The sequence below is a fragment of the Pelmatolapia mariae genome, linkage group LG6, assembly GCF_036321145.2.
Source record: "Pelmatolapia mariae isolate MD_Pm_ZW linkage group LG6, Pm_UMD_F_2, whole genome shotgun sequence".
Taxonomy (NCBI): domain Eukaryota; kingdom Metazoa; phylum Chordata; class Actinopteri; order Cichliformes; family Cichlidae; genus Pelmatolapia; species Pelmatolapia mariae.
The window spans coordinates 17,730,215-17,758,044 of NC_086232.1; the positions used below are offsets into that span (position 1 = coordinate 17,730,215).

The 27,830-nt window shown below is 41.9% G+C and overlaps 2 protein-coding genes across 4 annotated transcripts; one reads left to right on the top strand and one right to left on the bottom strand.

The window, feature by feature from the left end:
- The first annotated feature begins 693 nt into the window (after positions 1 to 693).
- On the top strand, positions 694 to 16,648 carry LOC134629082 (E3 ubiquitin-protein ligase MARCHF7-like). 3 transcript variants are annotated; one of them, XM_063476059.1, is made up of 8 exons: positions 694 to 1,199; positions 7,877 to 7,927; positions 9,076 to 9,149; positions 10,796 to 11,614; positions 11,768 to 11,948; positions 12,058 to 12,202; positions 14,731 to 14,775; positions 14,870 to 16,648. In XM_063476059.1, exons 1-8 carry the CDS (start codon positions 1,113 to 1,115, stop codon positions 15,190 to 15,192), a joined length of 1,725 nt encoding a protein of 574 aa, XP_063332129.1. In that variant the 5' UTR covers positions 694 to 1,112; the 3' UTR covers positions 15,193 to 16,648. The 3 variants fall into 3 exon arrangements, with proteins under 3 accessions (XP_063332129.1, XP_063332131.1, XP_063332130.1); XM_063476060.1 differs by lacking the exon at positions 694 to 1,199 and adding an exon at positions 4,058 to 4,153; XM_063476061.1 differs by lacking the exon at positions 14,731 to 14,775 and having other exon boundaries at positions 695 to 1,199.
- Positions 16,519 to 18,963, bottom strand: tma16 (translation machinery associated 16 homolog). The gene is made up of 7 exons (XM_063476062.1): positions 18,905 to 18,963; positions 18,716 to 18,819; positions 18,392 to 18,429; positions 18,207 to 18,291; positions 17,422 to 17,570; positions 17,278 to 17,320; positions 16,519 to 17,074 (listed from the first exon to the last, which is right to left on the bottom strand). The coding sequence occupies exons 1-7, from the start codon at positions 18,905 to 18,907 to the stop codon at positions 16,885 to 16,887; spliced, it is 612 nt and encodes a 203-aa protein (XP_063332132.1). The 5' UTR covers positions 18,908 to 18,963; the 3' UTR covers positions 16,519 to 16,884.
- Between the last annotated feature and the right edge of the window lie 8,867 nt (positions 18,964 to 27,830).

Here is a 27,830-nt window from a genome sequence, read left to right on the forward strand (position 1 = left end):
TTTGTTAACAACAGGAATTTAATGTGAGGAGTTGTGATGTGTCCTCATCAAAAGCCCAGATGAATTTTTTTGTTTGTTTAGGCCTACTTTTGAGGGTTTATGTGTAACCTGTGGATACTGGGGTGCTTTATTGTTTTTTTTTAAATGTGTCACATGTATGTTGTAACTTTTTGTCTCACAAAGTTGTTTGAGCTACTTTTAAAAAGCATCTTTAGTTGCTCCTAGTTTAACTCCTGGCTCTTGTTTCTCTAGCTCTACCTGAGCATGTCTGTGAAGATGCCCCTGCTTTTCACTAATCACTTTCAGTCACACATTTTCCAGTTATATCAATCATAATCCTCGTGACCCGAGACCATGTGGAATAGGATTACATCCTTGCCACCCACACCCCCCCCCCCACACACAAACGCACTCTTTGAAGTGAAGACTGATATGGCTGGAGATTTGTCCTTTCATAGCGAGTCAGATATTAATGTTCGTTTAATTGGCTAACATGACTGAAGGAATGAGGTGTGTGTATGAGTGAGTGCTGTCCATGTGCACAAGTTGTGTAAGCTTATTAGCAGCGCCACTGGTCTGAGGAGGAGATTGAGGTTAGTCTAAGCCCTAATCCTCGTGGACCTTATGCTTGTTATACAGCAACAAAATCCTGGCCCCACCCCTTTTGCAAAGACACACAAGAACACACACATACTCTCACACACTCACACACACGTGCGTCACAACAACACAGTTTCCCTGCCTCCTTGTTTACTGCTCAGCTCCATCTCAACTCTTCCTCTCTTGTCTCGCCCTCAGCAGGAAAGCGAAAAAGGGGGAGAAAGAAGAGGAGGTGGTGGGCACTGTGGAGTAGTTTCCCAGTCGTCATGACGACTTCACACCCCACCATCCTGCTATCTTCTTGTTACCACGGTGACCTGATCCCGTTTCATCTCCGCTCTTCTTGATGATCCGGATTGGCTCGATAAATAAGTGCGATCCGGGAGTGCCTCTTCCTATTTCAGGAGCGAGCTTGCGGACGCGAGAGCAGATCCCACACAGGGACGCAGATTGGAGGACAGGACTGGGAATGCTGTGGGAGTAACTCCGGAGCGTTGCCTGGAAACAGCAGCATGCCAGTACAACAGATAACTGTGGTTCCGTCCAGGGACATAGCCAACAATGGCAAGAGCGCTCTTCGCTCCAAAGACAAGATCGAGGTGAGTCTCTGACCTCGTAACTCGAAATTTCACTAAGAGTGAGTAAAGGCTTTGTGTGACCGTTGTGTTGTTGTTTTTTTGGTTAAGGCTTAAAAGTAAACATAAAGATTGCAAAAAAGTTGTTTCTGTTGTCAGAAGGCTGATGTAAATCGATTCAGTATTAATCTTGTGGACAGTGTGTGTGTGTGCGCGCGCGCTTGTGTGCGTGTTTTTATCAGCCTCGAATTTAAGTTCCCAGGCTTTTCAGCTCACTCACTAAACAACACACATGTACAGTATAGATGTATCACTGATCCCTCACTTGGGGTTTGGTGCTTTCAGCTTTGAGGTAGAGCCTGACATCATAGCTATCATATCACAGACTGAAGGATTAAATTATATCACATCCGTTCACAGCAAGTAAAATATCCCACAGTGACACATCATGGCACACACACAGCTGTAGGAGCTGCTGGAGCATAGCTCATATACGTAAGCATTTTTCATGCAGGAGAGCTCGCTAAACAAATTGAATGGTCAAATTTGTCATCTTGATATTTAAGCTGTATGCAATTTTAATATGGCATCAACTTATCCAAAATAACATTCCATCTTAAAAAATTCCTTGATATCTGCAGTTTTTCAGTTGTTGATTAAAGTTTTCCACCATCAGAGGAATGGTTTCATAATCTCAGGAATGGGCCTAAACTTGACCTCACTTCACTTCATGGTATGCTGTGGTACAAAAACTGCTACACATCTGGTCATCTGATAAAGTTAGATGCATAGCATAGTGCTGTATTTCTCTGACAGTACTGATAAAGAACAGGATGAGTATATTGCCCATACATTATCTAACAAATAATACTCATGCATAATTTGTTGAATGAGTCTTCCCAGACTAGTTTCTTTGTTTTTGATATCCCACTAATCATTACAAATCTGCTTATGAAGCAAGAAATTGCTGACCAGCTCTGAGTTTGAACTAGCTGTGCCAGCTTCCTTAGGTTGGTGCAGTGTTGCGTTTTCTTCTTAATCTTGTAGAGCAGTCCCAAAAGTATACAGACTTTTGGAAATGTTCATCATTTCATTACATTGTGGGGGTTTTTTGTTTTGTTTTGGTTTTTTGCAATTTTCCTCTTTTTTTCTGTTGCAGCTGAAAACAATCCAGTGAAGAAAATACAGTTAATGGACTCAAAGTTGATCTGAATAAATCAACCATGATACATCATGTGTACCATTACTGTTTGGTTACAGCAGTGGTTTAAGGCTGGATTGGTGGGGCACACCCACCAGAGGAACCTTATCCTGCTTCTATTGCAGAAAAACCTGCAATAACTGTAATATCTAAACATTGGTGTTTGTACAGTAAGCTGTTCTGATCTTGTTTAAAGATGTATTCTACTTTTACCACAGGGATAGAATGTTATTTTTGCACCAACAGTGTGATTCCTTGTTAGTGAGCTCTTAGCCAAAAACTTCTTGGCATGGTGTGCAGAGTGTCCTTAAAAGTTTGAGGAAAATGGATAACAAAAGAGCAGAAGAAGAAGTGGCAGGCCTAAAAAAACACTATCTGCAGCAGATGAACACTATCTGAGAGTCATGTACTGAAGAAATAGAAAAGAATCCAGCAAATACCTGACACAAAACCTGAGAGATGCATCCGGAACTTCAGCAGATCCATCTACTGTTGGTGGGTGGCTGTCAAGAAGTCATTCTTTAGGAAGGCAAACGGGAAGAAAAGGTTGAGGTATATCAAATTGCAAAACAACTGCACTAAAAATCAGGGGCAACAGGTCTCATGGAGTGATGAATCCAAATGTTACATTTTTGGTTCAAATTATCATTACGTAAGGAGGAGGTCAGGAGAGTCTAGGGCCTTTTGTAGTGGTGGTGGAGGTGGAGGCTCTGTATGGTTTTGGGCTGCATTTCAGCCAGTGGTGTTGGAGATCTTGTCAGAACTGATGAATTTGCAGTACTGCATGGAATAAATGGAAATGCAGTATATGAAGTAAAAACAGAGTTTGTACGATTTTGACAAGCTTGTACGTCAGAATTTGGTATAACCACTTTTGATCATTAGCACAGCCTAAACTCTCTATTTCTTGTAGGTTTTCAAGTCGTCTTCAGGTATAGTTCTCCAGGCTTCTTGAAGGACATTCAGAGCTCTTCTTTTTATGTTGGCTGCCTTTTGTTCTGTTCTCTGTTGAGAAGATATCACGCTGCTTCAATAATGTTGAGGTCATGGCTCTGATCCATGACTGATGGTGTTTTATCGTCTGTTTTTCTATCCAGGTATGTTTTCACTGCATTGGCAGTGTTTTGGGTATCATGGTCATGCTGTAAAACGATGCTGTTGCTAATCCGACACTTTCCAGATGGTGAGATGCATAGTTGTTACATTTGGATTTCCATGTTTTTAAATGCTATGGCTTATGCTCGTAAAGCACTGAAACACTGTTCCTTTCTACCATTTTGATCTGCATCTTAAGACGATCTGTTTATGGTTGATATTCGGCTAAAGTTTCAACCAAAAACAAACAAAAAAAAATATTGTTGGAACAATCAGAACTTGATAATAAAGTCAGGATTTGCTGACAGTTGTTGGTCAGTTTGGTCTGTGACTCTGGGTTTCTTATGGAATTGTATCTGTTGTTTTCACCTGAACTTTCATTGTGGCTCAGTGAACACTTTGTGTTATAAAGACATACTCTGAGGTTGTTTAAAGCTGGGATTTTGTCAAATGCACCGCTTTCAAATATAAAGTGTGCAGCTGCAGTGTCATGGTTGGTTGTCTAAATGGGGCTGTAGGTGTGTTTGATCGTATGCCAAAGTACAGAACCAAAATACATCCCTCAGTCCATGCTACATCACTTAATCCCCTCTGAAGAAACATGCACATGTCCACACACAGACTCGCCAGAGTCTCTGCTGTGCATCAGAGCTGGAGTGCCAACAGAGGATTCGAGGTTCAGGTGAGCGACAGCAGTACGCTACCTCTGAAACTTCACTTCATTACTGGAGAGCTATCAGTTATAGCTTATAGAAGCTAAACCTAGAGGAATTATATGTTTTGCTGGAGTCTTATGATGGTCAGTTTCTTATCGCCCTGTTTTGCTGTGGCATTTAAAAGTTGATGCACTTAAAAAATTAGGTGTCGTGTATTTTCTCTAAGAATTCATGACCAAAGTATTTTTGTGAGTGTGTAGCCCTGACATTAGGAATTGTAGAATAGCATTTGCTCTTCTATCTTTGAATAGTATTTTTTTAATCTTTGTTATGTGCCAGCCAAAGAATTGAAGTGTCAGTACTGTACCAGTGCTATGAACGCAGGCATTATTATGGTATTATGGTGCTTTATGCTCATCTGCTAAGGGTAAAGCTTCTTTTTGCTCTTCTCTTGATTAACCTTTGTTGTCACATAGATGTATTTCGAATTGATGTAATGTCCTTTCGTTTAGAAGGCAAGAAACTATTTTACATAATCACACAATGAGCAACCTAGAAAACGTCTGTAAATACACAAAGTGTGACTTTGTCTGCTAGATTGCTGTTGTGCGGTTAGACACATCTCACCCCTCCATCATTTTGTGTAAAGCATATTGTGAACATGTGCTTTATAAAAGACAGGTTAACTTATCTGACTGGTTCTGTGCAGTATTTATTTTTAGGTGTAGGACAAACTTGTGCTGCCTCCCTTGTTTTTGGCCTCTTTTCTTACCTGAGAGTTGCTTCTTCTTTATTTGTATGTACGCTCCATCAAAGGAAGCGTGCTTGAATTGTTTGGACTTTGTTGGCCTTAGAAGGGTGAAAGACTCAGTAGCAGGGTATCGATAAGTTGTAGCAACTCACACATGATGTGTTTTGGAACACTGAACTTTATCTATGAGTTAAGGTTGGTCCCAGATGTGTTTAGCATAGCACAGCACAAAGACTAGAAGCAAGAGGAAACAGTTAGCCTGGCAGGCTCAAGTCTGTTTCCTGTTGATTTCTTTTTTGTTGTTTTAAGCAATGTTAAACACTATTTAGAGCAACAGAATGCAAGGAGGAAATTGGTATTAATCCCCCCATCTATTACTTTTTTGAAATTATAAAACAGCACATACATGTCCATGCACATCTTTTCCAAAAGATATTCTAGTTTGGTAAAATGAATCCGTTTTGTTGGAGAACGTCTGCTTTAGCCCACTGGTTGTGTAGCTGATGTTGGTTGTGTTTTGGGGGGTAAGCATTAATGTTAATGGAAAAAACTCCAAAAAAAAATAATCAAGATCTCATTATTTCCTTTCATAGCTGTAGTCTTTGATCACCCACTTCAGGGTTTTTTTGTTGGTTTTTTTTGACGCACTAGAGATTTACCACAACACAAAAACACAACCTGACTGGAAGGAATTACATGACTACCAGGCATCAGTTGTATCTTCTTAGAAATACCCTTTTTATTATGAAACTTTGGAAAGATAATGTGAGTAATTATAACTGGTCACATACATGTGAACGTGTGTCCATCTCCTCTAAAAGGCAGAGGAGTGTTTGCTTTGACTCCACACAGGACTGCGCTGATTTAAAAGTGGCCATCAGAAAATCCCTTGATCAGCTTAGATGATGCAGTTCTCTGCTTGTCAGTGTCTCTTTTTTATTTCAGTGATTTTCACAGTGTACCTACAACTGTGGCTGTGTGTGGGCTGATACATGCAAGCTCAGGTTTTCCTATTTTATGTCAAGTATTTTAAAAAATAGATCTATGGAAAAACCACCCACATTTAACATTCCAACTTTGAACTCCACAAACATCCTGTAAGATACATAAAACTTAACAAATTTCAGCCCTTTAAAGTGTCCACTTTCATACTGACAGGTGTTATAGATATCCTACTTGCAGACATTGATGGTGGAGTTTATGGTGTTACTACCTTTACATATATGTGCTGTCAGCTGCTGTATTTTTGTTTTTGTTTCTTTGAAACCTTTCTTTGTTTATTAGTGTCAAGGCCATCAGGGTTGTGAAATATTTTAATAGTTATTGCTCTTGGAAATCCCAGTAACACAACCGACTTCATGTACTTTTATAATTTTTTCCCAAAACTAATACCTGTCATGTCCAAAGCGGGGCCACACATTTGGACAAAAGTGGGTTTTAATTCCCTCTGAATGCAGTCCTAATCTGAAAATCATGAATATTGCCACGATTTAAATTCAGGGAGACTTTAATATTTAGCTGCATTAACTCATGCAAGCCCTGGACAGAGACGTTTGAGGAATGAAAGCATCTTCTCTGATTTTAATTAACACCTCAGTGTAGACAATATGACATTAGGATCAGATGGGTACTGGTTTTGGGAAAAGTTGCAGTTACATCTTTGGTTTTAGGATTTATTGACAGAATGAAAAATACAGCCAGCTTTATCCATGATGTCCATTGTCTTTTTAATTCCTGCCAGTTCATTCTCCACTGCCCACCCACTACAGTACCAGACAGTTGGTAGGTTATTAGCTTGTGCTCATTGCATGTATGATACTTAAAACAGTATCCACCAAATATCTGCAACAAAGCCAGATTTAATCCCATAATGCAGGTGCAAAGGTTCATGTGGCTGAGGATGAAAGCGAACCAGAAAAATAATTGCTCGCTGTGACTGCTTCGGTTCATCTGCATTACTTATTCAGCAATCTGTAGCTTTCCCAACTCACAACCAGCTGATTTGATTTGAACAACAACATCAACACCATGTTGTTGATGTGGTTCATATGTAAACTAGAAGCTAGGTTTCAATGATATGATGGTAAGAATTTTGGGATCAGGACAGATCTAAAGTGTCTGGAAAATAATTTGGCACCAAATTATTATGGAGAAGATATTTACCTTCTTGGTGGTTTACCAGCTGGTCGTCACTTGGTAACTCCCACTCGCCACCATTTCATTGGTAAGTAAAGCTGCTGCAGGCTACAGATGTCTGCTGGCGAAGCCCAAGGTCTAATAGGTGAGTTCAGACAATCAGCGCTCAGGGCACATTCTAGAAAAAGTGCCTTAAGTTGCCTTTAAATAGAGACACATTGCAGAGCAGCATCTTGTGCTCTTAGCGGGACAACCAGGTAATGGGATTGGCTGGCTTTAGCTCAGGTCACAATGAAGCAGCAAGGACATGAGGCTGTGCACGACTCTTGATGCTGGATTTTCATCGGTAAACACAGTAGGACTGATCAGTGCTGAATACCTGCTGGTGTTAAAAGCAGCTTAGTTTGATTATTGGAGTTTTGTTTTTATTGCAGATTTAAACTTTAGTGTCTTTTCTACAAAAGGTGCAGTCACATTTCTCACCTCGCCTATTTTTGGAGGTGCTGCTTTTCTGTGCATTAATATTCACCTTCCTGAACTTGACATGGGCATATTTGAGTAGTTTTAAAGACTTTATCTATCACTATCATACACAGAAAAAAGAAAAAAAAAAAGCAGCAGCAGCTCTGCAGCAGATTGCACTAAAACATTTTCGGGTGAATCAGCCATTAGCTGAAGTCGACACAAGGGCTGTAAAATATTGTTCCAATATGATTTTATGGTTCTGTCTGGTGTTGTGTGCCAAAGAAATCATTGGTTTAAAGCCTCAGGCTCCACAGCTGCTGCGCACTATTAAAGCATCACATCCTTCAGCGTGTTTATTGGGCTCTAATGATTTTCTGTCTCTCCATCTCCCCTGCAGGGGAGGAAGGCACCTGGGCGCTCAGGGAGTCGATCCAGCAACATCTCCAAGGTAACTGTTAAATATCGGTGCTTAAAGCATTAAAATCAAGGTCACAGTTGATAGTGTACGGTAGCATTGCATAGGAAAGCACAGTTTGATGTGTGAGAATGTGGTTAGGGTGTGCGTCACACTTAGAGTAGAGATGGATGTTCACAAAACATCAAGTGCACACTGATGCATGACTCACACAGAGTACTAAATTTTCATTTAAGGTCCATTAGTTCAGATTTCTCGTATAAACATCAATCATCATTTGAAAAGCTACAGATCACTTCATTTTTTTTTTATCACATCTATAAGTCTTTTCTATTTTTTTTTCGCACGGCCTTCAAATAAAGAAGGCTCACCACCCTCACGCTGGTTTTTAGCAGCACTAGGCAGCTGTTTTTAACAAAAACAACCTCAACGGCTGAAGACTTTCTTCAGTGTATTCCAATGAATCATCTGAGACTAAACCCGATTTGAAAGTAGAAATCATAACACGGAAGTTTAGTTTTTTACGTGACCAGAAATGCAGCTCAGAAAACTCTAGTTACTCTACTTTTGCCAGAGGTGGAAATAAGCCGTTGTTTGTTCACATATTAGCTAAAAGAGTTTTAAAAAGAGGCAGCGATTTACAGTATAATATGGGTGCATAAATGAGGTGCAACCTACTCAGTGTCACTGATTATTGAATGCAAGCACAGTGGAAGAAAACTGAAAAGCTATTAATGACTTTACAACCATAATATATGAAATTATCTAGTATTATGTTAGATGCCCTATGACCTACAGTACTAGCACATCACTCCCATTTCTGGTGATATCATAAAATTCTGAAGTTCACTCATTAACAAACATTTTTGCAGTGTGTAGGAGAGAATCTAAAAGCTGTTGTCCCTCAGAAATTAATAATTCACCTTCAATTTTATTGTAGTATTTTATATATATCTACTGTCTATATTTTATGCATTAAGTAAGTTAAATGCTCAAGTCTTAGGTTTTTGGGTATTTCAGGAGTACCTTCTACAAAAAAAATAAAAAATAAAAATGCACCCACATTTGAGCCCCAGTAAACATTTACTGGAACCTGATTCATAAAACAATGTGTGATTGGTTGTTTAGTAACTCATAAGTAATTGTAGGATGCACTAAATAGAGGATGTTGGTTGTTGCAGGCTAGCAACTCGACTGCAGGGCTTACTACAGCCTCAAGGACATCCATAACACCATCTGCTCAGGACATATGCAGGTAAGATTGGCTTCTCTTGCAGTTACAGTTACCTGGGAAGAAAGACTCCATTCCTTGACTATCTGCAAATATCTGTTCAAACATCTCTTTTAAAGCCAGGAGCAGCCAGGCTTCTCTCTGATATTAACATGCACACTTCTCTTCTGAGTGGGAGACTGAATTAGCATGGTCGGCTGCACCCCCAGGGCATAACAAACTTAAAATGTGTGCTGTGGCGCTCCCATAGCGCAATCAATGGGGGGGGGGTAAGATGACTGATTGCAGAAATGGAAACCTTCAGCTTGTTATACCCACTGGTGCCGTGTTGGCCACACTGACAGGCTCAGTCCTTTGGCTTCATGGCCGAAACGAGGCTCTGTGTGTGTGTGTGTGCGTGTGTGTGTGTGTGTGTGCGTGTGTGTGTGTGTGTGTGTGTGTGTGTGTGTGTGTGTGTGTGTGTGTGTGTGCGTGTTAGCACCTTAATTTGCTGTTCTAAGTTCAGTCCATGTTCACTGCCTGCTTGTTTGATTATTTAGCCTGATCATAAGCTTTAGTTTCCATTCTGTTTCCTGTTATCCATTTCCTGTTTTGCAGGGGCAGTTTCTGTCCAACTACTCTCACCTTCAAATGAAACAGAAGCTGTGTTAGCAACCTCTAATAGCAAATAACTCTTTGTTATCCACATTAATTAAAGAAGAATGAGATATTCCGTGATCATAACGTGTTTCCAAGTATAAGAAAGAAATCATGGGCAGCCCTAATTCTGTCACTTAGAAATTAACCTGAATGACAGCAGGAAATATATAAAGAGAATTGTCATTTTACCGTAAATACACCTGGTTAATTGATCATCAGCAAGTGTGCTCAGGTGTGCGCCTGAAGCAGAAGTTTGGGGAGTTTTCTCCTCTGAATTGTTCAGGTGTGCGTTAACACAATATCACAATCTTCTACACCAGAAAGCCTGAAAAAGAAAAGAATCAGTGTTGCAATGGTCCAAAGTCCAGACTTTAACCTTATTGAAATCCTTTGGTGGGCCTGTAAGAGAGCTGTGCATGAACAAATGCTGACAAACCTCAAGGAACTGAAGCAACACTGTAAGGAAGAGTCAGCGAAAATTCCTCCACATTGATGTGAGAGACAGAAAACCATTGCTTTGAGTTATTGCTGCTAAAGGTGGTTCTACAACTCACTGAATCATGGGACTTAGTTTCTTCATTTTCGTTAGTTAAATAATGATACGTGTCATATGTTGTTCTTCATTTTAGGACAAAATATTATTTTTATTATATCCTGATATATAAACTCTTAGAATTGATGAGGGTGTCAATTCTGCAGGATTGTTCAGAGGGACAGATGTGGTGCTTTGGAGTCTTACAGGTTACTTTCTTTCATTTCTATGGCTAACCTATCGATGGACCTGTTCATCTTCATTCTCAATCTGTATGATTGCATAGCACAAGTTAAATCCTTTACTTGTTAAGTAATCAATATCAAAAATGGTAGCATAAATTGTTACTAGTAAATTGACTAAACTTAATCTTTAAAATCATGCAGCTATGTTTCAGCCCATTGCTATAGTTATGACAGAGTTATGTTTTTCCATCTTGTTTCACTTTATTTCATCTCCATCTGTGTGTGAATGTGTGTGTGTGTGTGTGTGTGTTTAGTTCTGGACAGCTGACCCGCTTAGAGGAGGATGCGTCTGAGTCACGCAAACACAAAAAGCACACACACAACTCCTCTGCAATGACAGTCACTGGCACCACTCTGGGCTCATCGGCTCAGGCACAGAAAAAGCAGGTGAAGCGACGTCACCGCCGCAAGAGAAGCAGCTGCACGGCCATCGACTGCGTGGAAACCAATGGCAAGCACGACCACAGCGACCGGAGCCTCAGCTCTGACCGTAGTGAGCTGGGCGAGAAGAGGGAGCACTCCTTCAGGAACCGGAGGGATCTCCCGCCTCGCTTCCGGTGCACAGGTGCGCCGCCTTCAGACTCCTCTGAGGATGAGGCGTGCCGCGAGAGCCGCAGCTGGAGCAAAGAGAAAGCCAGAAGAGCGCGCCGCCGCAGCGGGAGCAGCCGAGACAGGGAGGTGATAAACGCACACAAAGGAGGAGAAGACAAAGCCGAGATCATGGAGCTGCAATCTGTAGGCTCAGATGAAGGGAAAGAGAGTCAACCTCTGATGGAGGACAGCAGCGGCCTTAAGAAGCGCCACAACCACGGGAGCTCAGTGAAGAGAGACGGTCATGCATCGCAGAGGGATCGATCGCAGGGCAGAGATAAGGGTACGAAGAGCTACAAGTCACAGAGCCCAAGAGGCAGCTCCTCATTGGCCGACGACGGCGAGGAGCTCATCACCAAGAGATACCAGGAGAAGGGGTCAGGGGGCGGGGACATGTCAGTGCCCACACTCCAGAAACACTGTGGTGCGAATGGGAACACACCGCATCCCTGCTCTGATGACTCTGAGCTGGAGGTCTGCAGGTTAGTTACATAAGTGTGAAAACTGATCACGTACTGACCCCAAGTTTATCTTCATTGCCCAGATGAGGCCAAATAAGCAAAGTCAGAGAGAGGCACTAAAATAAAACGGTGCAGAGACTGCAGGTCATTTTTCCTCCTTATGTCTGTGTGCAGGATCTGCCACTGTGAGGGGGACGACGAGTGTCCGTTGATAATGCCCTGTCGCTGCACGGGAAGCCTCAGTTTTGTTCATCAGGCCTGTCTCAACCAGTGGATCAAATCCTCCGACACTCGCTGCTGTGAACTCTGCAAATTTGACTTCATCATGGAGACGAAGCTCAAACCTTTAAGCAAGGTACGCACACACTTAGGTCTTCCTGAAAAGCGTTAAGCGCTGAGATATGCAGGGCAGTTCTGAGCGTGTTTCTCTGTCTCCCTCCTGCGTTCTCCCCTCTTTCTTCCAGTGGGAGAAGCTACACATGTCGAAGAGCGAGAGGAGGAAGATCTTCTGTTCAGTGCTGTTTCACCTGATAGCGATAGTGTGTATGTTGTGGTCGGTCTACATTCTGGTGAGGAGAACTGCTGAAGAGATCCGACTCGGAAAAAACGGTCAGTGCCTTCCCTTCATCTCCCCGCCGCTCACACGCCAGAGTCAGGCAGCATACAGTACGGTCCCTGTGGTGTCTCCTTCACATTCACTGTTTGCATGTGAACACGTGTGTCCATAGTTACATGTTGGATACTATTTCTCACCACATGTAACATAAACAAAAAGCCTTCTTTTTTATTATCGTCTACTATGATCAATGTGTAGATCTATATTTATAATTCTCTTTCTGAGTTAAATTGTCTGCCGATATTTTGTCTTTTTTAAATGAGAATTATAATTGAATGTCATGTTTCACCCACTTACTTCACTTTCTTTTTCTGGGTGTGCGTGGCGTTTGTTAATACACCCTATGAGCCGTAAAATCCCTCAGATTTCATATTCACCTCTTCTCTTATAGAATAACCGACAAATACACAGAATTAGTAAGAACTCCTAAAATGGGTGCATTAATGTGTGGGCGTTGTTTTCCTTTTCATTGATTCATTCATACAGATGGCATGAGTGAGTGGAAAGGAGTTTCCACTCACTCACACCGAGTAGGTTTAACTTCTTTAATGTTTCTTTTCTGGTGTAGTCAGTTACTTATGGCCGGTATTGATGTGGGTGGAATGGATTTATACAGGATTGTACCATGCAAAGTGTATTAGCTTCAACTCTTCAACTCTAACATGCCCCCACAGCACCCCACAGGGTACCTTTAACCTGTAGGCATGCCTGACTCTGGTTAAGTGATTTTAAAAAGTTTCGCCTGTTTGGGTATATTAGGTACATTATACATTAGGTGTTTTACTGTGATAGTCGTCCCTAAAGGTCTCTCTGCACATTAGACGTCCTGCTCTAGTGTGGAAGACGGACTTTGCTTTTAGACATCCTCAGTACTCTGAAGAGTTAACTTTCAGTTTCTCAGACAGTTTGTAACATTTGAAAGTCTCAAAATAAATGTGTGAAGCCGCTGAACTGAGCATGTTTAGCAATACTTGTGGTATGGCATCATGTGGCCAAGTAACTACATCGCGCTTGCCATATTCACAGGCCACTTTATTAGGTACATGTGTTCAACTGCCAATTAAAAGAAATATCTAATCAGCCAATCACATGCCAGCAACAGTGCACTGAGGTAAGTAGACATGGTCAAGATCATCTGCTGATGTTCAAACTGAGCATCAGAATGAAGAAGTGGGGCCATTTAAATGACGGGACGCGTCATGGTTGTTGGTGCCAAATGGGCTCATCTGGGTAGTTCAGAAACTGTTGATGGACTAAGATTTTCCCACACAATCAGTGTGCAGCGGTTCTCTGGAACAAAATTCCTTGTTAATGCCACAGATCAGAGGAGATGGGCCAGACTGCTTTTGTCCCCTTATGACAACAGTGTGCACATCTCCTGATAACGCACCATGTCACACAATGCTCAAATCAGTGTATTAACTGTACTCAAATGACCTCCACAGTCACCAGACCTCTGTCCAAAAGAGCAGCTTTGTGATGTGGTGGAACGAGAGATTCACATCACGAGTGTGCAACTGACAAATCTGCAGCTACTGTGCGATGTTGTCGTGTCAATATGGACCAAAATGTGTTTCCGACACCTTGTTGAATCTGTGCAATGAAGAATTAAGGCAGGTGTACCTAACGAAGTTGAAAGTCAGTGTTAACGACTATAAAAGAGCTTTTAGTTTAATGTGTCATTTTTGTGTTTCTGGGGAAATTAACATTTACTGAAAATGTTTCAATTTTATTATAATCCGATTTTTATTGCATTAACATGCAGTAAAAGTCAGTGTTACCTTACTGAACAGAAATCTTTGCAGTTTTCAAGTAAACTGTCGACGCTGGTGCATTTTCTTTTGACACTGGCCAAATAGTCTGTCTAGGACTGTTTGCAGGAAAATCTTTGTCAAGTCTGCGATGTGTTTACAGGAAGTTATTTTGACAAAGGTGACACATTTTTTGGTAATTCTAAGAGAAACAGCTACCAAATTTATTGGAAAGTGCAACCCAAAGGCAAACTGTCTGCAACAATAAGGTTTCAGGTGTTATACTTCAAAGGCAGGAAGGTTCCCACTGCAGCCTCAGAGTATAATCTCAACAACATAATAAAAATAATTTTTTTAAAAACAGCCGGATGGAGAAAACCACTTGGAAACTAATGCAAAAGTAATTTGCATGGTACACTACTTATAACTGAAATCTGTGACTAGAGGAGAGGTGAAATGGAGATGAACACTCTCAGGAATGTGAAGATGATGCGATTGTTGATCAGTATCCTCTGATCCACGAGTTATCCTTCAAGTCACAGTTAACAGCCCTCAGTGCTCTTCTACATTCATGGTTGTGTTCAGTGGTGGTGTGTGTCGTGTTGTGTTTACGATGTAGGACGTAAGAGTAGATGCAGAAAAATATAGATACTCTTTATACATATGATCTATAAAATCATAAGCATTAATATTTAGAGTATTTCTACAGTGTTTGCACAATAGAATAGTTTTCTCCAGAGATTAAAAAGAGAAATCGCTCTTGATTGCAGCCGAATTATGGAGAGTTTCTCTTCTGAAGTACTATACGCCGCAGGGTAAGCACAGCTCTGCACATGCCACCATCATGACCCCTCACACGTCTGGCGAGGGGCACTAACAGCTGCTGTGTGTGTGTCTGTGTCCTTTCAGGTGTGCTGGAGTGGCCCTTCTGGACTAAGCTGATTGTGGTGGCCATTGGCTTCACGGGTGGCCTCATCTTCATGTACATCCAGTGTAAAGTCTACCTGCAGCTGTGGCGCCGCCTCAAGGCCTTCAACCGCATCATCACTGTGCAGAACTGTCCCGAGAAGGACCTGCACAACCCCCAGGCCCGGCACAGCACCGTCGCCAATGGCAGGCACGAAACCGTGGAGGTGCCGGTCAGCCAGGCCCCTGCCCCAGCTCCGGCAGCGCTGATGGACTCTGACACGTCGGTGGAGGCTGCCGTGGCGCCGGCGCAAAACCCCGTTTGACTTATCTCCTCCTGCTCCGAGAACAGTCCCTAATCCCACTCTGCTCATGGTAATGTTGTGAGCACAGTGAGATTTGGACCTGTGCGGTGTTATAATGTTGTTCTCAACTCCAGTGGGTGCTGCTGGACAAACGAACTGATCCGCTCCTTCAGTGATCCAGAAAAGTTGGGGTCAGAAGGGCTTCACGAAGAAAGGAGGAGGGGCAGAGTGTGGAGAGAGGACAGAAAACAAAGCCATCGGCACAGAACGCTTGTAAAGACCGTGTTTTGTGGTTTACTGACACCATTTTATCCCTGTATGCACTTTCTCAACCTGCACTGATATGAGTTAAAGATGTGAACACCCTGCAGATGCTCATCAAAGGTCTCAGTATGTTTCAAATGAATCACACATATGACTTGTAATCAGTCCCCACATCAGCTGATCGCTCAGCTGACACTCCGTCACGCATTCACAGGGCGGGACATTTAAGCTGCTTCAGCTTTTACCACCCAGCTTCTCTGATCTGCTTTCACTGATGCTGCCACTGTTCTGTAAGGGGGACTTGCTGCTGCTCTTGCTGAGAGCTGGGAAGTCCCAGAAGAAAGCCTACACGGTCCTGATTGGCCCAGCTGAAGCCTCGCATGAATCGTAGAATCAGAGATGCAACATTATAGCAAATGAGGGCTAATCTGAAACGCTCCAGATTCAGTCACTGTAGCCACGGTGCTGACTCTGAGATCTGTAACACATCTCTGTGCCCCTGGTGTTCACTGCCATAAAGAGACTTCTCCATTTAGAAGTTGAGCTGCTGTCGTATTTTTGAACAAAACATATGGACCAATCACTTTACACGAAGTGCAGATCTATGACCCTCAGACACACTACTCAAAAGTTTTTAATGAATTTGGAAAAGTTGTCAAAAGTGAGAGTGAGGCAGGATAAAAAAAAAAAAACAATAGCTTGAGCTTGTTTTAAACCTGCCTGATCGGGCCTGTGTGACAAGCTGAAGCATACTGAGGCCTTTACTCTCCTTTGGGACAATCAGGTCTTCAGACACCAAAGAGTCAGATGTTATAAGTAGAGAAACAGACTGTAAACTGAACCTTTAGCTCAGTCTCAGATCTAAAAACATAATAGTCTGAAAGTTATTGTTAGATTATTTGTTAAAATAGAAAGTCTACAGTAGCCCAGTCGTTTGCAGCTTCGGAGGTCCTGAGCTGGACAACCTTTATTTATATGTCGATGTAACTAGAGCTTTCATGGTTGCCACCTATTCATGTTTTTACATTAGATTATGAGCATTTCTCTTGATTCGAACCGACACAAAGTCGGCCTACTCAAAGCGACTGTTACTCACACATGACCACTTTTATAGTCTCGATTTGGTTTCTCACCTCACAGAAAATACAGTTTCCTCTGTGTCTTAAACCCACCGCAACAGCTTTTTTCTAAATAAAACAGAGCATCCTGGTTACATGAAATGCATATTTGTTTGTGCAATAAATGATGAATGTAGAAAGGCTGGTGTGAAGTCACTGAGAAACTTTTAGCAGGAGTTCAGACTAAAAAAAAAAAAATCTGACTTTGCTATTTGAGGCTGTAGCACCATCTCGTGGACGGTCCAAGAATAGCAGCAGCATCTTCTCACACATCACATTAAGTGTGCTGAAAGGAAGTCTTAATACTCCAGCAGCTCCAACATGAAGAGTCTCAGTGGGACTCTGAAATCTCATCCATTTGCTCACTGTCCAAATCGCTTCCATCTTCCTCATTATCATCATCCTCCTGATGCTCCTCGCCCTCGTGTTTCTCCTCTCCTTCCTTCTTTGACTCTAAACTTTTGTTCGAGACCTTGCGCAGTTTAATATTCGGAAGTTTCTTCAGGTCCCCAGTCCACTCTCTGCAAAATTTAAAAACGCAACAATACTAATGACCAGTCTTCAAAATCGAATCATTTCAAGGTTAGACTTAAGAGTCCATATATACACTTTTATCAGCTGATCAGCCAATCTGTGAAATGATGGAAGCTGAATAATTATAACATCTTCTCAAACAAAGAGAAACAAGAGGTTGAGTTTAGCTCATTAAAGCTCGTCCACTCACCTAAAGGTCTTCAGATGTTTTCCGTTGATGATGTCAGGGATTTCTGAAACACCGCAGCAGAGGATCAGACAGTTTTACAGCCAGAGGTGTCTATAAATTACTCATGTTTCTTTTTTATTTTGTTTTTTAAAAACGAAGACTCACCGAAACCGACGCCCTCAAACTGGGCCCGCTCTCGCTCGATGGTCTGTTTGATTACGGCCTCTCTGGCGCCATGGAGACGACCCTGCCGACCTTTGATCCCATTCATGAGTTCAATCTGCTCAAGTTCAGAGTCAAATCTGTGGAGGTATCTGAAGACAGAAAACATACTACTGTTCATACACTTTGTTGCTTCATTTTATTTTATAATACATGTACAAGTATTTCATGAGTTTAAAACTGAAGAAAAGTCAGCGCTGTAAATTCATTGCTTAAACTGTTATTTATGTGACCACAAAAGAATCTGAAACTCATAAAACACACAGATGATTGATCTGTATCTTAGTTTCACATAAAAAGGAATACATTCAAATAAAAACCGGAGGAGCAAAATGCACAAAATTAACGCCACAGCTCAAACTTTTGGTTGTGATTGTTGAAGGTGATGGTTTCTGTTATAGTCGGAGTGGAACAGACCAATCATGGTAGAGGGGGGTTGGGTTCATGCAGGCTGGAGAATAAAACGAGGGCTCTAATTGCCCAAATGAAATCATCACCTGCTGTCTGATGACGATGTAGTGTTTTGTAAACAATGGCGAGCTGATGGATGATGAAGTCTCAGCCCTGAAAACATGAACCCCTCTCACCAGAGACTCGGGCAGCTCACAGACTGGCTGATGGGCTCACAGTTTAATGCATGTACGGTCTCTCTCTCTCTTTTTTTGTGCACTTCCAAATGAAAAATAATATACTGCAAATCCAAAATGAACATAAGCCCAGAGCCAAACCTCTCAATGATGTCGCAGGCATCTTTTTTTGTGTAAGTCGCCTTAGCTGGATCCAGCTCACTCTGAAACCACAAGAGCTTCTCACCTGTGATTGGAGACACAAGAAAAAAAAGGAAAGAAAACATCAATAAACACCTTTTTATTTTTTGCTCTTGCAATAACATGAACGAAAAGCTTGCTCTCACCAATGTTGCTTAGACGAGTAGCTTTCTCAGTCTTCTGCCTGCAGCATCAGAAAGAAACCAGTTAAACCTCCTTTAAATCACCACACAGACGCTGTTTACGTCACACAAGAGGTTAAAGAAAACTGCCAAGGCAGGATGAAGTGTCTCAATCAGCCTAAGTTACATTTAATAACATGTCCCTGGAGCCACGCTCGTGTTTGTATCTGCAGACTCGCAGCGCGGAGACGGAGACATGGCAAGAGTTTAACATAATGCTCAAATGTGAGGCTAACAACATGCTATTGATTCGTTAAGGTGAGCTGATCTCTGCGGCCATCCACAAACCTCTCTTTCCTCCTAAGTCTGCACTCCTCTCGGGCCATATAAGCTGCCTTCCGGCTGTACGGATGAACCACTTTCTCCGCAGGTTTTCCCCTCTGAATCTTCGGCTACAAAACACGACGAGCTCCGATCATTTAGAAGCCTTTTATTAACGCTATACAAACAGAAAGACCCACAGTTCAACATACTCACCATTTTAACTGTGGAAACACGTGTCCTGCTGGGTCTGTTGACAGCTGGACCGGAAGTGGACGTGGTCCGTCTTCAAATTAAATCCGGACGTCGTGCGGGGAAACTAGAGAGGTTCCTCCAACTTAATGAGATACTACTACTACTACTACTGCTACTACTAATACAATTTTAAGATGCGATCAAAAATAAATTAAGAAAAAAAAAAAAGATTTGTAAGAAATTAATGAAAAATAATGATTTTTTTCTTTTCATGTTTTTATAATTAAAGAAATGTAAACGCTGAAACAGACTCCACAACAGATACATTACAAATTGTGTAGCTAAATTATTTAAGACTGAAAGGCCTGTCAGTGACACCAAAATAAAAAAAAGACAAAGTAATCACTCCATGAATGATAAAGGGAAGGTGCTTTATTCTCCTTCTTATCCATTTCTTTTTTTAAAGTAAAATCCAGACGTTTGGATCTGCTTCGCTCCGATACTGATGTTGCGTTTATTGTTGAGAAAACAAGTGTACCGTGATTTGATCTATATCTGTGTTTGGCAAGATTTAGGTGTTACTCCTTGACTCAGGAATAAGTATCTAACGTGTAACTGTAGAGAAGAGGAAATTATAATATCAACATTCATGTCCACACGGGTGCTGAATGAATGCAGTGGCATTAGTGGGACCAGTTGAGACCAGTCGGACTCCCCCTGCACTGCAGGCTTCATTGAAAAGATTGGATATGAGAGGAGCGAGCCTCCGTCTGCCTGAAATGCACTCATTTTGAAGCTACAGGCAGGCCCATAAGTTTTTGGACAGTTATACTTTTTGTGTGTGTTTGTTTTTGTAATTTTGCATCTGCATTCGTGGATTTTAATAGAATAGAAAAATATGGTCGATGTAAGTGTTATCACACTAAAGCATTTATGAAATGTGAGTAAGCAGACTAACCATGTATGAATAGCTCTGTCTCCCAAGCCTAGTCACAGTTAATAAGGTGGGATGCCTTTCTGCCACAGTCTTTTTCCTCTGTCAGTAGTGACAGGAGAATTCATTTACTTATGTAAAATAATAATATACTAAGATAATACTCCATTAAGAGTAAGACAGTGTAATCAGACTAGAAGGCCACCTGGTGGTACTTGCTGAGCATTTGCGAAAGCTTGAGCCTGACTTGGGTTAATGAGCTCTCAATTATAGACAACTCTCTCCACACAAGTACAAATTGCTGCACAGATCTGCTGTGGCAAAAGTGTTGCAAAAGTCAGGCAATTGAAAAGCTGTGTGATGTGAAACTGATGACTTGTGTGTAAATTCAGTGATTTGAGCAAGACGTCAAGACTTTTTAACCATTAATATCTCCTATGCTTACAGATTTATTACACACACACACACACACACACACACACACACACACACACACACACACACACACACACACACACACACACAGATGTGATTAAACAATTCCTTAAGTCTCTTGAAAGCCTTCTGAACAGATTCATGCCAGCTGATTGGAAACTTTGGAGAGGTGAGAGTGGTTTGCTGTCATGGTCTGGGTGAGTTAGTGTTTTTCCGTAGTGCCTGGCGCTGCTTGTCTGGGTCATCATCACTCCTCCCAGGGCTTCCAGCTGGAGCTGATTAGACCGGCAGTACTTAAGACCAGCGCTTACAACTAACCCTTGCCAGAATGTCTGCTAACCTATGTTAGTTTGTAGCTACTTGTATCCTGTGTTAATCATAGTGCCTGTTACGTACCTTCTCTTGTCTTCTCTGCCAGTTTATGGACATACTCTCTCCATCTTACCATAACTTCTCCAACCTGGATGCTGGTCACTTCTGCTCCATCAAAGTCGGTAATATCTCACTGAATGATATCCATCCACACCTGCCTGCCCCCCTGCTTCCCTGCTTGGAACCTCAGGATCAATCCTCACTGGACCCACCAAGACCACAACCACTCCAGCCAAGACCTTCCCCTCCAGCTCACTCCACCTGCAAATAGGTAAGACTTTAGACATTTCACCTGGACTTTGCTCACCTTGACTCTCTTTTCGCTCTGTTTCAGTGCCCTAGTCAGCCGACTCTTGAGCCACAGTTTCTCTGCCAAGTCCGTTTTCTCATTGCTGGCTACTGAGCCCTGACATTAGTGGCAGTGAAATCTTATTGTGTTTACGGATGAGCTTACGGTAGAAATTGGCAAAGCCAAGGAAACACTGAAAATGTTTTCTGGTAGCTGGTTCAGGGCAAGTCCATAACTCCCTGGACTGGGCCTGGCTGGGGTCTGTGCTAATTTGATCATTTGACGACACAGCCAAGGGACAAGACAGAGTAAGGATTCAAATTTAAACTTCTTACTTTTCACATAGAATTTGTTCTCCATTAAGGGCTGGAAAACCTGACGAATGACAGACTGACTCTCAGAGAGGTTCCTGGAAAAGATCCAGATCTTTTCAAGAAAGATAAGCACAAACTAGTTCAGAAAGTCTCAGATGATGTCATTTACCAATATCAGAGTTGTTGGTGCGTCAGAATGGCATTACTAAGTATTCAAAATGAACAAGTTGGGTTTTGAATGTTGTTTTCTATTCATCTCCTTGACTGATATGAACAAGATTACAAGTATTGCATAAATCCACTTAAAAAAAACCTGTCTCCCTGCAAAATTTCAATTGCAGACAAAAACAGATGTAATGGGTATTTATTTTTAACAGTAATGTTGTTCAAACCTCGAAATATCAATGCAACAGCAAAGGGACTTGTCTGTTGTTGTTTTTTGGGGTTTTTTTTGCCTGTCCCGTTTGGTTTTTTTAGCCGTTAGAACTGATGTCTGAAAGCCAACAAAGATACCCAACGGATTTACTTTGCCAAGTGGATCATCACGACCTTGCCGTTTTGGTCCATTTGATTGACCTTTGTTGTTATTATTTATTTCATTTTATTTTCAGTTGTTACAAACATGGCTGGGGGATATATCCCAGGAAAAAAAGAGAAAACAAGCAAAAAAGAGAGCGACATAATAAACACAGCACCATCGCATTAATTTAGCTAACAGTAAATACTAAATGTTGAATGTTGTTGTGCAGCACGCAGGACCGACAGTGCACAATGTGCTTTGAGGTTTTCAGCCAAGAAAGGTGTAGTTTGTGTCTGTGAACACCTGTGTGGATCAGCACGCTTGTATTCAAAAGGTTTCCATGTAATGATCTGCTAGAGGGTGTGGGGAGGCATAGCCCCATCCGATAGGGCATGAAGCAGGCATGGAGGAGATCCAGGCCCCAGACATCAAGAGGCCCCAGAGTGCAAGAGCCCAAGGAGGACCACCGGAGGGGCATCCGTGCCACCCTCCTGGGAAGAGCTGAGGAGAACCCCAGATGAGGGGTCACCCAGCAGCCACGGAGCAGAAGTCAGAGGGGGCTGCAGTGGTGTACCCACGGGCTCTGCCGGCAGCCAGCTGTGCCAGAGTGAACCGAGCCGCAGGCCCAGAGGCCGGAGTGTTTGTCTTTGAAATCTATGAGTGCTCGAAGTGAAGGGGAAACTATCTGAGAGGTGAATTTAGCGCTGAGCAGAAGTCTATGTAGGGATGCTTGATTAATTTTGCCTGCCGTTATCCCTACTATGACTGCTGGATGTTGGTTAACCGCAAAGAAAAGGTGTCCATAAAATGTCCTTTTGTGCGACAATACAAACTGTCACCAGCTGTGATCCCTTCCTCTCTCTCATGGAGAGATACAGATTCTTCTCCCTGCCTGCTTCCTTAGCCAGTCAGCAACTGTTACCTTGACAAAAGGTGATGAGTTTGTGATGCTGTGTCACAAGTTCAAGCCTTTGTTAAACACACTAATGAATTTTTTCATGAAGGCTATCTTTAACTATGCCCCAATTCAGGGGCTACTACCTTTGGAGGCTGCAATTGAAGGCCGATTATGTCACAGCCAGGCGCTGAAGGCTGACCCAATTCGAAGGCTGCTCCAAATGCGGCCGACAAATGCGTCCTTCATTTCTCTGAATTTGAAGGATAGGTCGGATGTATCCGTTGCGGCCCAACCTATCCCAGAATTCATAGTGCAGGTTTTTAGTTTTCTTCTGCATCTTCCTTTTGTGTCTTGTTTCCATGTTTATCTCTCTCGCTCCATCTCTATCCCTCCGTGTCTTGTGCCACTAATTTGCCACTAATTCTTGGTGATATGTAACAAGTCGACCTTTGGAGGTTGGATTTACAGTGAGGCAGACCAAGACAAGTATAGTCGAACAAGAGGCATTAAATCACCATATAGCTCTCAGGACACGACAATGACTCATATGTCAAGCCTTCTCTCCTCACAAACAATAATCACATCTCATAGCCACTTCTTTGCACCACCTTTATTTTTAGATTGTGTGCTCTATTGTGGTGATACATTTAAAAAGTTCAATAAAAGTTTTTAACTGACAGTCTGGCTGACGTCCACAGTAGTGAGGTCTGCGTAGCTTTGGGACATAGCCGTTGTCTGAGTGGGTGCAGCGCTTTTCTGGTTTAGCTGAGGACCAGTGGAGGCGTCTGATTGAGGTGAGATCAGATCACCCTGTGCCATGATGGGAAGGTGGTCAAGCACTGACCACATGTCAGTGTCGGTGAAAAGGATGGGCTCTGTTCGGAGTTGAAACAGTCTTGCTTGAGAGGCAAATGATGTCGATGGAGTGGAATCCGCAGGAAAAGCAGGGCTGGTGTTGCTTAGTTTAGGACCAGCGCAGAGGTGTGTAAGAACATCCACATGCGAGGAGGAGAGGACCTGATTTGGCAGCTGCAGACACACTGCCTGCTGGTGAGGCAGGCTAGTAACACCTGGCTGTGTCTGTGGCTGCTGAGCTGGCATGATGTAAGGCTTCTTGACCTGTTGACCTTCCTGGTCAGATGCAGACACTGCAACACAAGCAAAACACAATGAGTCTTCTTTTTTTAAACAAATGTTTGTCTTTCACATGAAGGAAACGCCGTGATTCCCAGAAATAGTCTCTCACCGGTGGTACAGCTCCGATTTCTGACTCTCTTCCTCTTTTTGCCCTAAAAACAAACACATTAGAATTTTCACGAGCTGATACAAACTCTCTGATGTGAATGTTTCATCATTCAGTGCAGTCACAGGCACATGTATGAATGTTGGCACTTTGGACATACGTAGTTGTCTTTAGTGGACCACTGTGGATGCTCTTTTGTGTGACGCCATCTTTCTGTCTCCACCCAATCAAAATATTTCGCCTGCTCATCTTTTGAGAGCAACTTCCACTGTGGACAGAAGACCACAGGAACACACTGTCAGCATATATAAATGCACAGCTACACTGTTACTACACATTACTACAGGACAGCTGGTACACATGCATAAACACGAGCACAAAACACGAACAGATCCATAAATGTATGTAGAGTTAGTTACACACTTATTCTCGCTCCCACAACTGCATTCACAGCTGCACTCCCACTCATGTTCAATTCAGCCACCACCTTTGGCCTCTGCTCATTCAGATAGACCACGAAGGCATTTGGTGGCTTCTTAATATAAGGGCGTCCGTCATCCTGATGGGATTGACGCGGTCGTTTTCTACAGGGATAAAACACAGAGTAAGAGCACATGTCAACACTGTGAGAAACCTGCAGGACGGTGAGAAAAAGCAGCACAGCAAACTTACCTTGGAGTGGACCTGGTGGGTGGAGGAGCAAGAACAGTGCCTGGTGGTGCTTTGGGGATCACATTTACAGGCCACTGATACAGTAGCTTCTGTGGAGGGAGAAGGTTAAGACCCCACGATACTGACACTTAGTCCAGCACTTCAGAGGCTAATAATGATGAGTGCCACAGAAATATGTACGTGTGGACAAATTCAAACTTTGGTAATTTAATCTTCACCAGATTAAAAGAAGATTGCATGAACAACACAAAGTAAAGTGATCAGTGGGAGGAGAACATGTGCATAAAACTACATTTATACATAGCTTCACTTTGCTCTCCTCACTTATTTTTGGAATTATGATGACAGGCAGTGATTAAGTTTACTGATCAGCAAAGCTTCACACCACAGTTATACAAAGGTAAAATACAAGGAAGGTGGCAGCAGAAAAACAGTTTTTCTTTCATCTGACCTGAAGTATCTGACAGTTTTAAGCACCTTTATCAGTAAACACCTGCCACCACCTCTGGCTGTCTCACCTGGCCATCAGTTCCTGGCTGAGTGAGTAGGTGAGCTTCCACCGGGATAATGGGAGTGACCATAGCTAGCTGAGGGGGGGATGGTCCAGCAGGAACAGGAGGAGGAGGTGGAGGGTTGGGTGTTTGATGTTGTATTTCTTACCTGGTGTCCATTTTCGTGACACAGGGCTTATGTGGCGTTTTTGTTTTTTATTTGAACTCGGCCAGAAGAACGACACACTCATTCTGTCTGGGATCCTGTGGCACACATACATAGGAGGTTTTGATTCTGTTAGACAGAGACTGACACCTTATATAATACACAACTAAACCCAGGACAACTATTGTGTGGGAACAAGGTGTGACTTACCAGTTAAAATCAGTATTAAATGTAAATATTATATTGATTTCATTAAAAATTCAACAACCTTTAAATGTGTTGTATTTGTAAACTAATTGAAACCAAACTGAAAAATGTAAAAACATTCAAACCAATGAATACACAAAACTATCAACTATTTTAGCTATCATTAACTGTCTGCATGTATATATCATCAATAGTTCTTAATTTATTATATTACACAATCAGATTTTAAAGTGTACTTTTTCTGATAGTACTACTGCACTTTTTGTTCAGACTTTTACATGTTGTGAATTACTTAGTTCACTGTTCACTCATCCACAATCATCATCATGGCTGGATTTCCCTCTTGAGGGTCCCCAGGGCAGTGTTTCTGAGCCTCCCACTCATGGGGCTATTATGGTAGAGAAAGCACTTGTGCATGATTTCACTGTTTTCTGCTAATCCAAATATTTGTATCAGAAAGCCTGGTTATACTTTGACAGTGATATGCCCTCCTCTTTGACAGTGTTTTGTTAATTTGGTTAGATATTTTGAAGTTGTTTTTCTTAACCATGGAAATTATTCTGTCATCGTGGTGTTGTTGAGCTGAGACAAAACAACAAAAACTATGTTTATCAAAAAACTTATGGACTGAAATATATTTTGAAAATGAATGCATTGCAGGCACACAGAGTCTTGTTCCCCATCATCATATCTGATCTTTTCAGGCAAACCTGACTGGTCTCAACTCGCCCCAGAGGCAAAACTACAAAAGCATTTGTCCAACAAATTATGGACTCAGCTGTCTCTGTTGTAGATCCCTGAGGTGGAGTTGGTGTTTTGTTTTTCTGCTTATGTGGCCTATTGTGAAATATTTTGAAGTCAAATGGACTCTTGGGTGGAACCACAGATTGCTTATAGACGTTAAAAAACACATTCTAAAAGATCAGTCTCCACCAGAGACAACAAAGTAACAACACGTGCAATCTTATTTCTCTAAAACAGTGAAATAGAATTATTAACAGAAACAGAAATACTGAAGTGAAAAACAGAGTGGCTCTGATGGTATGACTCATGGTATGCGTAAACGCTTCTGAGGAAGAGACGCCAGTCACTGATGATTAGACCACATGCTAACAAGATGGCTCCTTTCTCACAGAAAAAGATCACAAAACAACGATTCTTCAGCAGAAACATTATTTAGCTTCGGTTTGCTCAGTGCCAGAAGCTTGCGGGCTATTCTCAGAAAAGTCCTTGTATTAATTGTGTGAAACAAATAGAGATCATAAGTTTTCCTGTTTTTGTACCATTTGAGGTACTGTGCAAAGATCTTGTGCCAACCCTAATTTCTGGTTATATTTTATTTCCAAGTAGCCAAACTTCCTTGTCATTTTTAAAGTGTTCTTGAGCATTAGTTCTCCAGGCTTTCTGAAGGTCTTTATTTTGACACTGGCTGCCTTTTCACTCATTTTCAGTCCAGTTGTACCTGACTATTTTCAAGTAGCATGCCTAAAAAACCCACAGCAGATAAACAGTATCTGAAAGTCATCTTCATCTAAAAAAAATCTATCAATGACCTGAAACAGTTGACCTGTTGTTCAATGGTAACTCATCAGAAATGATCTCAGTGAAGTGTATAGCAGTCAAAACAAGATTCTTAAGAAGGGGATCAGGCAGAAAGGCTGAGGTATTCCAGATTACACAAGAACTGGATTGAAATCAGTATCAATATGTCTGATGGAGTTGTGAATTAATGTGGGATTTTTGGTTCAAATTGTCGTCAGTATTTATGGAGGAGGTCAGGAGAGAGGTACAACAGTGAGTATCTACAGCCAAGAGCAGTCAGATTTTTTTTATCCATCATATGATGCCATCTGAAAAGCACCTAGGTGGCCAGAGTGTCGTTTTTGAGTATGACAATGATCCCAAACTCACTGCCAATGCAGTAAAAGCATGCTTGGATTTTTTTTTTTAATCACTCAGCGCAAGACTGGATAATAATAAAGTTTCCAAACCTTTTAGTACCGATTTATAGTTAATAATAATAATAAGCATTTAATGAGAAATAGGTTTGGCTTGAAGAGCAAAACAAAACAAGGAAAAAAGCTCACTGTTAAACACATTAATGCATGCCTTTTAACCACTGCTTCTGGTAAAGTCTTAAATCAGGGGTGTGAAACATCAGCATTTTGCTTCTTGTTGATTCAAACCACCTGTATCTTTTGTGTTGTGTCAGGAAGGGTCAAACTCTGCCACATCAAACATGCAGAGCTACCTGCTGTGGCGGCAAGAAATCAGCTGAAGTTAGCTTTTTCAAACAACCTCCTGAGATATAAAAATAATTTTCCTGCACATTTCCATTCATTCTCTGCCACTCTACCATAGGGTCCAAAGCCGGTACACCCTGGACAGATCACTGATCTGACGCAG